The sequence below is a fragment of the Vipera ursinii genome, assembly GCF_947247035.1.
Source record: "Vipera ursinii genome assembly, chromosome: 2".
Taxonomy (NCBI): domain Eukaryota; kingdom Metazoa; phylum Chordata; class Lepidosauria; order Squamata; family Viperidae; genus Vipera; species Vipera ursinii.
In genome coordinates this window covers 226,870,937-226,882,787 of record NC_139513.1, presented here as the reverse complement: position 1 = coordinate 226,882,787, position 11,851 = coordinate 226,870,937, and the positions used below count along the sequence as shown (strand labels likewise).

The following is an 11,851-nucleotide window of genomic DNA, read 5'->3' as shown; positions in this document are numbered from 1 at the left end:
CTTGATATTTGTTAGTCTGGTTAAAGTTTCTAAAAATAAGTGACATATTTTAAATGAATGCTATTAAGAACTACCTTTTCTCTATTACTTCTGAGTTCTCAGCTTCTCCACCTATTTCATATGCTCTGTAATGAACAAAAGCCTCAACTCCTGATTCCAAAACTAAACCAGTGTTTCATGTGGTTGCAAGCAGAAATCATCTGTAGAAAAGGTTGTGCCAATATCAAAAGCATCAGATCCTGTGGAAGCCTCTGACTTTGGCAATCTAATACACTCACACCTATAGCTCTCAAAGGGTCAAACAAGCAGTAAAAATACCTGTGTGTACACGGATGGCACAGAGTATCTTGCAGTGCTAAATGGATTCATTCAGAACAGAGACACATACCTGAAACTATTTTATTTCAGTTAGGTACATCCAATACAGAATGGACATTTTTAAAAATTAGTTCTGATTATTCACTGGTGGAAACAGCTTGCCATGCATGTCGTGTATTTTTATCTATTTATTACACTTTTTAAACCACCCCACTAGCTGAAGCTTTCTGGGCAGTTTACAATAAAGTATGCTACAATATTATTTGAATAAAAACACATACAATAAAATCAAATAAAATGCAAACTATAAAGCTAGAAAGCTGCAGGCAGTCATTTGAAACAATATGGACTAAACTATAAGTACAACAAAAGTGAAAACCAATCAACAAGTCTTTGTCAGATGCTGAACGATGCTAATGTGGGAGCGAGTCAAACTCTCTAGGGAGGAATTGCATTAATGGAGCAACACTACAGAAAAAGCTCTTCCTCTTCCTTCTTACTTCTTTTGGGAAGGGGATCTGGAAGAGGGTTTCATTAGATAAGCTCAAGGTCTGGAAAGGTACCTCTTTGGTCATCTGGTCCTAAACTGAGGAGCTTTAAAGATCAAGGCCAGAACTTTGAGCTGAGTCAGAAATGGACCAGCAGCAAATGTAGATGGTGAAGAGCATAATATATTTTTATCAGCCAATCCCAATGTGCAGTCCAGCTACTCTTATTTTGAGCTATCTGAAGTTCTTAGACCATTTTCAAAGACGGATTCATTTCTAATACATTGAAATAATCCACTCAGAAGTTACTCAAGGGTGTGAATAACTATTGTGAGGCTGTAATTGTCTACGTAAAGTCACAGTTGGTAAACCAACCAAAGGGGAATAAAAAAGCACTCTGAGCCACCAAGACCACCTGGACCTCTAATGAAAATAATGGATCTAGGAACAGCCCTAAACTATGAACTTGTTCATTCAAGCAAGTATAGACCATTCTAGGACATCAGGGAACCATTCAAATCCACCACCCACAATCAATATCTTCATCTTGTCTACACTGAGTCTCAGTATGTTGGTCTTCATCCAGTCCATTACTGGGCTGGGATGTAATCTGGGTCTCCAAAGGCTGCTTTCCAGAGGGCAAAGAGGCAGCGGAGTCTGGAAAGTTTGGTCAGCAAAGAGGGTTAAAAAGCTACATCCTAGCTATTGCCAGAGTAAATCCATATACTCTTGATTTAGTCTGGCAAGATTCTGTCTATAGGTGAAGAATAAAGGAAATTATTCATAAGTAACACCATGCGTCATACAAATATTCTATAAAATCCTAAGCCTTTTTGAAGTTGATTTCCTTCAGACATATTGGGAACTTGTTTCTATTAGAGATGGATGTTGACGTCCAGCACATTTGGAAAAAAATGTAATTTGGAAATAGCAGCTTTGCATCACATTATTTCACACAATCATTTGGTGATGAAAGAAAGCTGTTTCTTCCTCATACTCTTCTTCAACTCAAGTACGCTGTGACACACAAATTCTATAGGGCTTAGGTGTCATAGACAGTCCGTATACTGGCATTATATCTAGCTGATCTTCCAGTAGTTTCTCCAGTCTCAGCTGCTGCAAGATAGTAGTGAGGATAACGAAGATCTCATTATGAGCTACTTCTTCTCCCAAACATTTTCGGAGCCCCATTCCAAAGATCAGAACTTTTTCAACCAAATTCTTGTTGAGTTCACCATTTTCATTCAAAAATCTCTGTGGTTTAAATACATCAGGGTCTAGCCACAGGTTTCTGGAAGAAATAAACGAGTGTAGAAATAAAAAGGAGAAGACTGAAATATGATAAAAATGAAAAGGGTTCATATAGCCACCAATATAATTCAATTCATTTCAAAAATTAAATCTACCAGACATCCACATCACTTGATTGTTATCTGAAAAAAAAGAAAAGCAGCAACCTCATAGTTGTCTATCAGGAGGGAAATGATAAAATGTGCACGACTATGTCATAATGCTGTGACATATGAATTTATATTGCAACTCAGGTACATAACTGTGGCATCTATATAATGTCATCTTGTATGTTCATCTATAGTGAATATGAAAAATCTTGCTAGAAGAACCAAACAGCATTACTACCAAGGAGACACAGGCAAAACTCTAACAACTAAATCCATGCTTCCTAACTTAACGCCTAACACATGAAGCTTGGGGGAAGAGTGGTCTAAATAGCCTCTAAAAATCAACCATCACAGAACTGAATGAGAATGGTCTAGCCACAACTTCAAGGGTCATCTAAAAGCCTTTGAACATGACTTTCTATTTGCGGAGCTTGACATGTCCAGAGTTTTCTTCCCTACAATTTCTTCCTCATGGGGAAAAGAGACATTGGATCCGGCAAGAAAATAAATGTTTTCAAAAGAATTGCATAATGAGCTTCAAAAGACAAAATCAACTGAGAAAATACATTTGGTATGCTTTAAGGTGGGGTGAATTTGATTTCTGTGAAGAAGCTGTGAGGTTTTGGAGAAAAATATGCATTGCAATTTACTGAGCAAAATAGCGAGTGCCATCATCTGGAATTTAACAAATATCTGTACAACCATCCACAGAGGCACCAGATGTACTACCCCTGGGATATGTTATGACTATTATTATCAGACTGTCCATACATGAAGCTCAGGAAGTAGCTAAAAGTGGGTCATTAAGTCCTCATAACTGTTTAAATAAAGCTATTTCCTGCAAGTATAGGATCCTTTTTCCTCCAAAATCAATTAAAGCAGGGGTCTTCAAACTTGGCCCTTTTATGACTTGTGGACTTCAACTCCCAGAATTCCTGAATTAAAGTGTTGATCCCTTTGGTTGCCACAGGAGTTGGTTGACCAGCATATTGTCTGAGTCTGATATTGTGGGCTGAGGGTGAATGACTGGGCCAAAGTCACCTAGCCAGTTTTCATGACTATGCAGGATTAGAGCTTACAGTCTCCTAGTTTCTAGCCTGTTACTTTAACCACTAGACCAAACTGGGTCTCAATAGCTTTGTAAGCTACAATAGTAATATAAGAAAAAAACATAGTAACAAGTCTAATATCATTATTGCTATTATTCATTGTTGTTATTATTATTTCTAATCATTATCTTCTTCTAATACTTACTCATCATGATTAACTTCATACATATTAACGAAGATACAGGTATTTTGTGGGATATAATACCCATTGAGAAAAGTGTCTTTGGTAGTACTAGAAAATATTAAAAACAAAACAGCATTTAATCCTGGATTAGCACAATCCTTTAACATTATTCCACAATGTTTTCAAACACCTGAACAAAATAACCTTATCATATCGTAAGTTACCCAGTCTCTGTAACAGTGACATGGATAGCATATAAATGTAATTAATTGATTAATATTTCATTTTGTAAAGCATTCGTTGAAACAAAAATGGCAGCATCCTTTCTCTCCTTGCCATGGTTATTGTGTTCTGTAGAAATTCAATAATAGAAAAAACTGTTCATCTAACATCTCTTTCCCTTTCTTTAACAATATGAAATCTCACATTATAGGGGATTTTTGTATCAATGCCACACAGAAAATCAAATTACAGTACTAGCAGAAGCTGCCTACAATGTAAACAAACCCGTTCCTCAATTCTCCTTCTCACCAGTGAGGAATGGTGAATGGAACAAAAGAGCTGTGCCTGAAGACTTCACTGATGAAAGCTTCTGTATAATGCAAGTCTTTCCGGTCTTCAAACTTTGGAGGCCTTAGCCCAATCTTTCCATCTTCAAAGAATAAAAAATAAAACTATTTCATAACAGCAATCTTCAATCTTTATGTTACAGTGCAACGCAATTTGATGTTCCAGTTGGACAAAGGGGGTGGCCATTATTTCCATTAAATCTGAGTATGTAATTGTAGGGATTGATACAAGTTGTATGTTACAAATTATGTCCTTTGCAAAATGAGATCATTACACAAATGGAACTATTATTTGCATCGTGATGCAAACTGAAATTGCTCCAAAAGTTTGCTCGATGGAAGTTGAAATTCATTTAGTGGAAGTCTAGTAAATTAAGGTTTCTCAGCATGGTATATTCTATTTATTTTAAATAACGCAAAAGCATTACCAATTTCTTCTTGAATTTTCATCTGAATTTCTGGGTTGTTTATCAGGTACAGAAATATCCATTGCAAACACGCTGAGAGTGTAGCAAAACCTGGAAAAGAAATGAAGCAACATTAGAACTTAGTACCTGAAACCTGGGCACTGAAGCTTATAACTGAAATGTACATTAATTGTGTTGGATATGTTCGCTGTCTTGATTTATTTGTAAAAATAATAAAGTGGATGCAAATAAATAAATAAAGTAATTAAATAAGTATCTAAAAACCTGGTGGAGAGATTCTGTACATAACTGATGTTCCCTAATCAGAAATCTATTATTTTTGATAGCTCACTTTTGCAGTTTAGCTAACAGTCAATATTTCAACATGGGATTGTGTATTAATACAAATTGCCCAGAAATCATACAAATAAATGAATACTATCATTTGCTCATTCTTGAATTTCCAGTTCTGTCCATGAGCTTGGGTGGTAATGCAAAATTAAAACAAGATGATACAAAACAACCATAGAAATAAAAACACTGATCGTTCAAGTGGCAAAACCTACATCGCTCACATTTTCTAGCATTCACCCTTAACCCAAAGCCTGCAAGAAAGCCTTTTTTAAAAGAGCATTTACAGGTGAACAAGGTGGGAGCCATGCAGATCTTTGCAGGGGACATTGTTTCAAAGGGCAGGTCCCTCTGTCTCTCCCGACAATGTCTGTCATCTGCGATCCACTAGTTAACACAACTTAATTGAACGGACCTGCTGCTAGTCTACACAATTGGAATAAGCATTGCAGGAAGACACTAGAGGGGACAGGGTGGTCTTCAGACACCTAGTTCATATGCTATGTAGACAGGTCCCTCGGCTTTACAGGTAACGATCAGCACCTGTACATTAACTCTTGCATTCCTCTGACAAGAATGCTTCTGCCTTCCGCTACAGACCCTTGAAAAATTAGGACCCTTCGGCTCAACTTCTTCCCTACAACCAATGCTAATTCGAATCAACCACGGAGAAAGAAGAACACCATAAAACTGTGCCCTCCATTCCCACTCCCTGCAACCTGCCAAGAATGATACCATGCTTGATGGTTTTGAAAGCCATGTTCTGACATCAAGGAGGACGAAGGCCATAGCATATCAAGTGTAACTAATATTATCTTTATGCTGGGTCCCAATCTGAAACCTAACTGAAAAGAATCTAGAATAATCCACTTCCTCCAGGAACATCTGTAAGCATGACCCAATCACATTTTGAAGTGAGTTAGGCTATGTTCAGTTGCAATCCCAGTACTGTACAAGTAAACCTCGACTTACGACCGCAATCGAGCCCAAAATTTATGTTGTTAAGTGAGACATTTGTGGAGTGAGTTTTGCCCCATTTTAGGACCTTTCTAGCCACAGTTGTTAAGTGAATCATTGCAGTTGTTAAGTTAGTAACATGGTTGTTAAGTGAATCTGGCTTCCCCATTGACTTGACTTGTCAGAAGTTCACAAAAGGTGATCACATGACCCTGGGACACTGCAGCCATCACAAATAAGAACCAGTTGCCAAGATATCTGAATTTTGATCATGTGACCATGGGAATGCTACAAAGTGTCATAAGTGTGACCAATGGTCATAAGTCACTTTTTCAGTGCCGCTGTAACCTTGAACGGTTACTAAATGAACTGTTGCAAGTTGAGGACTATCTGTATTACATCCATTCATTATAACTTCATATAAGGTTCAGACACACAAATCAGACTAGAGGTTGCTCCAGAGACAGACTGATGTCAGCCATTCTTCTTTTGAGTTTCACCACCCTGAAATCGTTGCTCTGTTGATTGCTAAATCTAGCAACAAGAATTTGGGAGGTGAGGGTTTCCCCTTATAATTCTTTCACATCTTCTCTGTCAAAAAAAAAGGACCACACCAAAAGACAGCTTCACTTAAAGTATTGGGGAAAAATAATACTTACCAGCTCCAAAGATGTCGTTGACAGTAATTAGTATTTTTTCTTTCGATAAAGTTACAATTTTCTCATCTGCTTTTTTTTCATTGCTAACATTAATTAAGGCATCAGTGATGTCTCTGAGAACATTCTAAAGGAAGCAAACAAAATATAGGATATTATTTTCATCTAAGGATCTCACGCTGTACACTCTACTCTGTAAGCTGTAATTTGTTTAATTCTATATTGAGAGAATTTAAGAGAAATTCTTTTGGAAAAAAAACAAATATAAATTAATCAAGAGCCATGAAGAGTTGCAGGCTAAGAAAAAAGCAAGCTAAGAACATAGTAGTTCTTGCTTACTGACCACTCATTCAGTGACCATTGTAACTGAACAGCACTAAACAAGGAGATTTATGACCGCTCCTTGTAGTTGCAGCCATCACAATGTCCCCATAGTCACATATTGCTATTTGGGCACTGGAGACTAGCTTGCAATTACAATGATCAGAACATCCCATGATTGTATGATCACCATTTGCAACCTTCACTACTGGTTTCTGACAAGCAAAGTCAACAGAGAAGTCAACAGGACATCACAAATGGCGATCATCATATGGCATGCTTAAGACTATACAGGATTTGCTTAATGATAGCAACCACAAGTTCCATCATAAGACACTGCAGTCACATGACACTGTACTTTGTGAGTGCATTGCCTAGCAACAGAGTTGCCTGTCTCAATTACTGTTGCTACCGTGTTTCCCCGAAAGTAAGGCCTACACCAGGGGTAGGCAACCTTGGCTCTTTTATGACTCGTGGACTTTGAAGTCCACGAGTCATAAAAGAGCCAAAGTTGCCTACCCCTGGCCTACACCAACAATAAGCCCTAGCTTGATTTTTGGGGATGGACCTAATATAAGCCCTAACTCCAAAATAAGCCCTAGTTTGGGGGTAAAGTGGGTTAGGACGCTGAGGTTGTTGATCAGAAGGTCAGCAGTTTGGTGGGTCACGTAACAGAGTGAGCGCCTGTTACTCGTCCCAGCTTCTGCCAACCTAGCAGTTCAAAAGCACGTAAAAATGCAAGTAGAAAAATAGGGATCACTACGGTGGGAAGGTAACAGCGTTTCGTGCACCTTTGGCGTCTACTCATGCCGACCACATGACCACGGAGACGTCATTGGACAAGCGCTGGCTCTTCGGCTTTGAAACGGAGATGAGCACCGGCCCCTAGAGTTGGAAACAACTAGCACACATGTGCGGGGGAACCTTTACCTTTACCTTTACACACCTAAAAATCAAGCTGGGCCAGGGGTGGGGGGGTGAAGCTGCCCCACCCGCCCTGCACCCTTACCTTGCAGCCAGGCCTCTCCTTGCTGGCCCACTTCTCTTCTGAGGCCTCTTCTGCAGCCAGGCCTGCATTTCTCAGTCACAGGGCTTTCCGGAAGGCCTGTGCAGCCAAGAACCATGCAATGGATTGAACCCATAGCTCGGTACTCAGCTGCTTAGGCCTTCTGGAAAGGCCTGACTGCAAAATGCAGGCCTGAATGCAGCTGCAGAAGTTCGGCCCCAGAAGTATACCAGCTGAATGAGGCTGTCAGTGCTGGAGGTGAAGTAAGGCCTACCCCAAAAATAAGACCTGGTGCCTCTTTTGGAGGCAAAAAAAAGACCCAGTCTTATTTTTGGGGAAACATGGTATACAAGGACTACCTGTAGAATCTCTAAGAATATGGTAGAAGTATAAGCAATACAGAACTCTTTCGGATCCCACTGTTAAATGTTTACCTTATCATAAGTGACATAATGGTCTTCCACATGTTTTGCCACAAAGTTATTGAACTTTCCATAAAATGCGCGAGCAATCTTCGCAGCAGGAAGTGGAAGATAACGAAGGCATGGTATGAAGTCAGCTGGATTGAAGACGCCCGAAGCTTTTATAAGATCGTGATTCATTTGGATTACGCTCAGAAATTCTTCATCACTGTGGCTGTACCTCTTGCCAAAGCAGAGGGCACAGACCACATTAGCCACAGTACAGGTTGTCACCGCAACAGGATCAAAGCTCCCTTTTTTGGAGAGGTCTAAAAAGGTCTTCACCAGTTCTGATGCCTCAGCGCAAACATGCTCTTCCAGAAGACAAGAGCAGGTGGAGGACTTGGCTTCAGATTTGGCCAGTGACCTTAATGCCTTGGCAGCAACCTTCTTCTGCAGCTTCCAACTCTCTCCAAACTTCACCGAAAATGATAAGCTCTCGCCATTGGCAAAAAAAGAAAAAGTGTGCATATCGGGTCGGCCAGCAAAACTTTCTCCATCTCTCAGCAGGACGTGTCTGACAGCATCCATGCCATTAACAACCACAACAGGAACCATTCCAAGCTGTATCTGAAACACATCTCCATATTTCTTCTTCATCTGATTGAAGAAAACATAAGGATGATCTCCAAGCTGGAGAAGATTCCCCAAAATAGGAAGTGACCAAGGTCCTGGTGGAAATGGTTGTTTGTTCTTTGTTAACATTCGTACATAAATGAATATTAACACCACAGTACATAAAGCAATCATCGCCCCTGAAAAGGAAACTTCCTCAATTGCAAAACTCATTTTCAGAAAGGATCTGCAAAGGAAAATGCCAGGAATTGAATAAGCCATTGCTTAATTCTGGTTTTCCACAAATTATGATGTTTTGATTGATGTATCATGTTAAGCCCGCAAGTAATGTTGAAAACTACAGTGGATGATTTTATAGCTTACATTAAATCCACAATCAAAAAGACACTTAGTCCAATGTGGCAACTCAACATCTGACATTATAGGGCAAGCAAGGTCAACTCCTTGCAAAACAAAATTTTGACCAGGATAGGCAAGCAGGATAGAAAGACATTAACATCAAGAAGAATTAATCAAAGAAGGTGTCCAGCTAAACATTACAAAGTTTCAGTAATGGCAAAAAGAGAACATACAGCAATTATCTGAAGGGAAACACAGAGTAATTTTATTTTTATTTTTTTTGCAATTAAAACACAACTTGCAATTGGATTTCAATTTAATCTGCATTTGCAAGCTGTCTTGAAGACTATGAAGCTGTGCATATATGGTATTACGAGAATTGTTTGCACAAGTGGCGTACTTTGAATTGATCCAAACTTTAAAATTTTAAATGTTTGTCCCTCTAAAACTAGAACTGTTTATTGGCATCATTCCTTTCCTCTGATACAAAATTCCTGAAAGACATTTTTACCTTTTGGGGGGGGGTCATGGGGGAAAGGATCAGGAGTGGCTTTCAGACAGAAGAATTCTGGACAATGTCCTGCTTGCAAAAAACTTCACAACATAAACAATCGTTTAAATTTCCATCTCATATGCAAGCAGCAGGAAATCTCCCTTCTAAAAAGAGATGAAAGATGGAACTTGTAGAATTTACATCCGCCAAAATGTTTTCCTCTCATGCTAAATATGAAAGAATGGAAATAAAGTTGGCCATTTTTATAAACCGTGCTTATATTAAAAAATTGGGGGGGGGCATGTTTGAAAGTGAAACAAATACATCATTTTCAAAATGACTTTGCATTAGCTGTGCACTACCAATATTTGCAAGATTAAATTCATGAGAGAAAAAGTTGCATTTTTAAGCATGACTATTGCCATTACAAATATTTCTTGACTGCACATCAGAACAGGACATGAGTTTTGTTTTCCTTTCTTCCAATTTTTTTATTATTATCATTGCAAAACCAAACTTCATTACTTTCATTACTATTATATGCAGGCATAACATATCTCTAAGAACTGAAGAAGCTAAGTTGGACAAGTTTGGTTTCAAACCACAGACAGAGAAAAAAATCCGGCTACCATAACTAAACTTCCAATTATGTCTGAGGTCAATATATTTTCCAGAATACGATTTTAAAATGAAACAGTGCTAGGACTTAGAATGCGTGTAGTGGGGTCCTCATTCAGAAGACTTCCTCCGGATCCAGCCCTTCCACAAGTTCGTAGCTCGCTCTTTCTCAGGTAACAAAAACAAAAGCTCTACCTAGTCCTTTTTTCTGATAAAAAGGCGAATCAAAGGAAGCCCAACTATCCCTTCTGCCAAAAACTGAACGTTTGAAGCTTGGAAGAAGGAAAGGAGACTGGTGCGCCTGCCATCATCTGGGCAACTTGCAAATCTCGAGGCGTGAAAGAAATCTCCCTCTCCAGCCCCAAGGCCTTTCGGTCGGATTTATCGAAATAAATCCTTCTCCGTCCCTCTTTTTTATTGCCTTTCCTACCGACGAGCGGTTCAATCCGGAGTCAAATGCCTGGCGGGACACCGAGCAGAAGCGCCCACCCAGGGGAAAAAAAAACCCACGCGGACACCGAAGAGCCCCGAGCCCGCCCCGCCCGAGGACGCCATCCCCACACTCACGTGTCTAAAAGACGCAGCGGGCCCGCCGCCGGTTGTGATTGCTGCGCGATCGCCCCGCTTCTCTCGGCCCCGCGGCGAGGACCCGTTGTCCTTGCGCGACGCTTCCCGCGTGGGACTATCTGCAGGCGCCGCCGCGAAACGACCCACCGTCGTGGCTCTCGGCGCTCCGTCGACTGTCGCTTTGCCGGGGACCCCACCATCCGCTAGTTGCAGGAGTCTGCAACCTCGACAACTTGTCCGACTTGTGGACTTCAGCTCCCAGAATTCCTCAGCCGGCTGAGGAATTCTGGGAGCTGAAGTCCAGAAGTCTTAAAGTTGTCAAGGTTGCAGACGCTTGCGTTAGTGCAGGGGTAGGCAAGCTCGGCTCTTTTATGACTCATGGACTTCAACTCCCAGAATTCCTGAGCCAGCTGTGCTGGCTCAGGAATTCTGGGAGTTGAAGTCCATGAGTCATAAAAGAGCCGAGCTTGCCTACCCCTGCGTTAGTGTGACTGCTGACTGGGCCCAGCCCAACTCCGAGAAAAGTCCACCCTTGAGCAGCAGTCGAAGAGATGAGGCTGGGATTGGTTGCCGGGATGGACGATGGTATTCCTGAGCGCGTGGAGATGGATTTCTCTCTCCGTGGATGATGGGCTAGGTAAGAGAGTAGGAACCTTGGCTCTTTTATGACTCACTGCCCCTGCCCCTCCTTTGTCGATTCTTTGCAGGTTAAAGGTTTTTCTGCACTCCCGGAATTCCTAGGTCTTTCGAGTGTTGTTTGAAGGCTCCTGCTCTTCCGCCCTTGAGAACCAGGATCAAAAACCTCAGTCTCCCTCTGACTACCTCGGGTAGGCAACCTCGGCTCTTTTATGACTCATGGACTTCAACTCCCAGAATTCCTGAGTCAGCTGACTCAGGAATTCTGGGAGTTGAAGTCCATGAGTCATAAAAGAGCCGAGGTTGCCTACCCCTGGACTAGCTGTAACCCTGCAGTAACAAAAAAAAATCTTTTTTGTTCATTCCGCATTAAAGGAAATTAAAATACATTACTTTTGTGCGGAGACACATTATATTCACAATTTTTTTACTTCACACTACATTAATTTGTCAGG

The 11,851-nt window shown here is 40.5% G+C and overlaps 1 protein-coding gene across 1 annotated transcript; it reads right to left on the bottom strand.

The window, feature by feature from the left end:
• Positions 1-436: 436 nt before the first annotated feature.
• Positions 437-10,982, bottom strand: LOC310634096 (cytochrome P450 1A1-like). Its single transcript, XM_083352151.1, has 7 exons — positions 10,761-10,982; positions 8,141-8,969; positions 6,383-6,506; positions 4,437-4,526; positions 3,971-4,091; positions 3,461-3,547; positions 437-2,097 (listed from the first exon to the last, which is right to left on the bottom strand). Exons 1-7 carry the CDS (start codon positions 10,958-10,960, stop codon positions 1,815-1,817), a joined length of 1,734 nt encoding a protein of 577 aa, XP_083208277.1. The 5' UTR covers positions 10,961-10,982; the 3' UTR covers positions 437-1,814.
• Between the last annotated feature and the right edge of the window lie 869 nt (positions 10,983-11,851).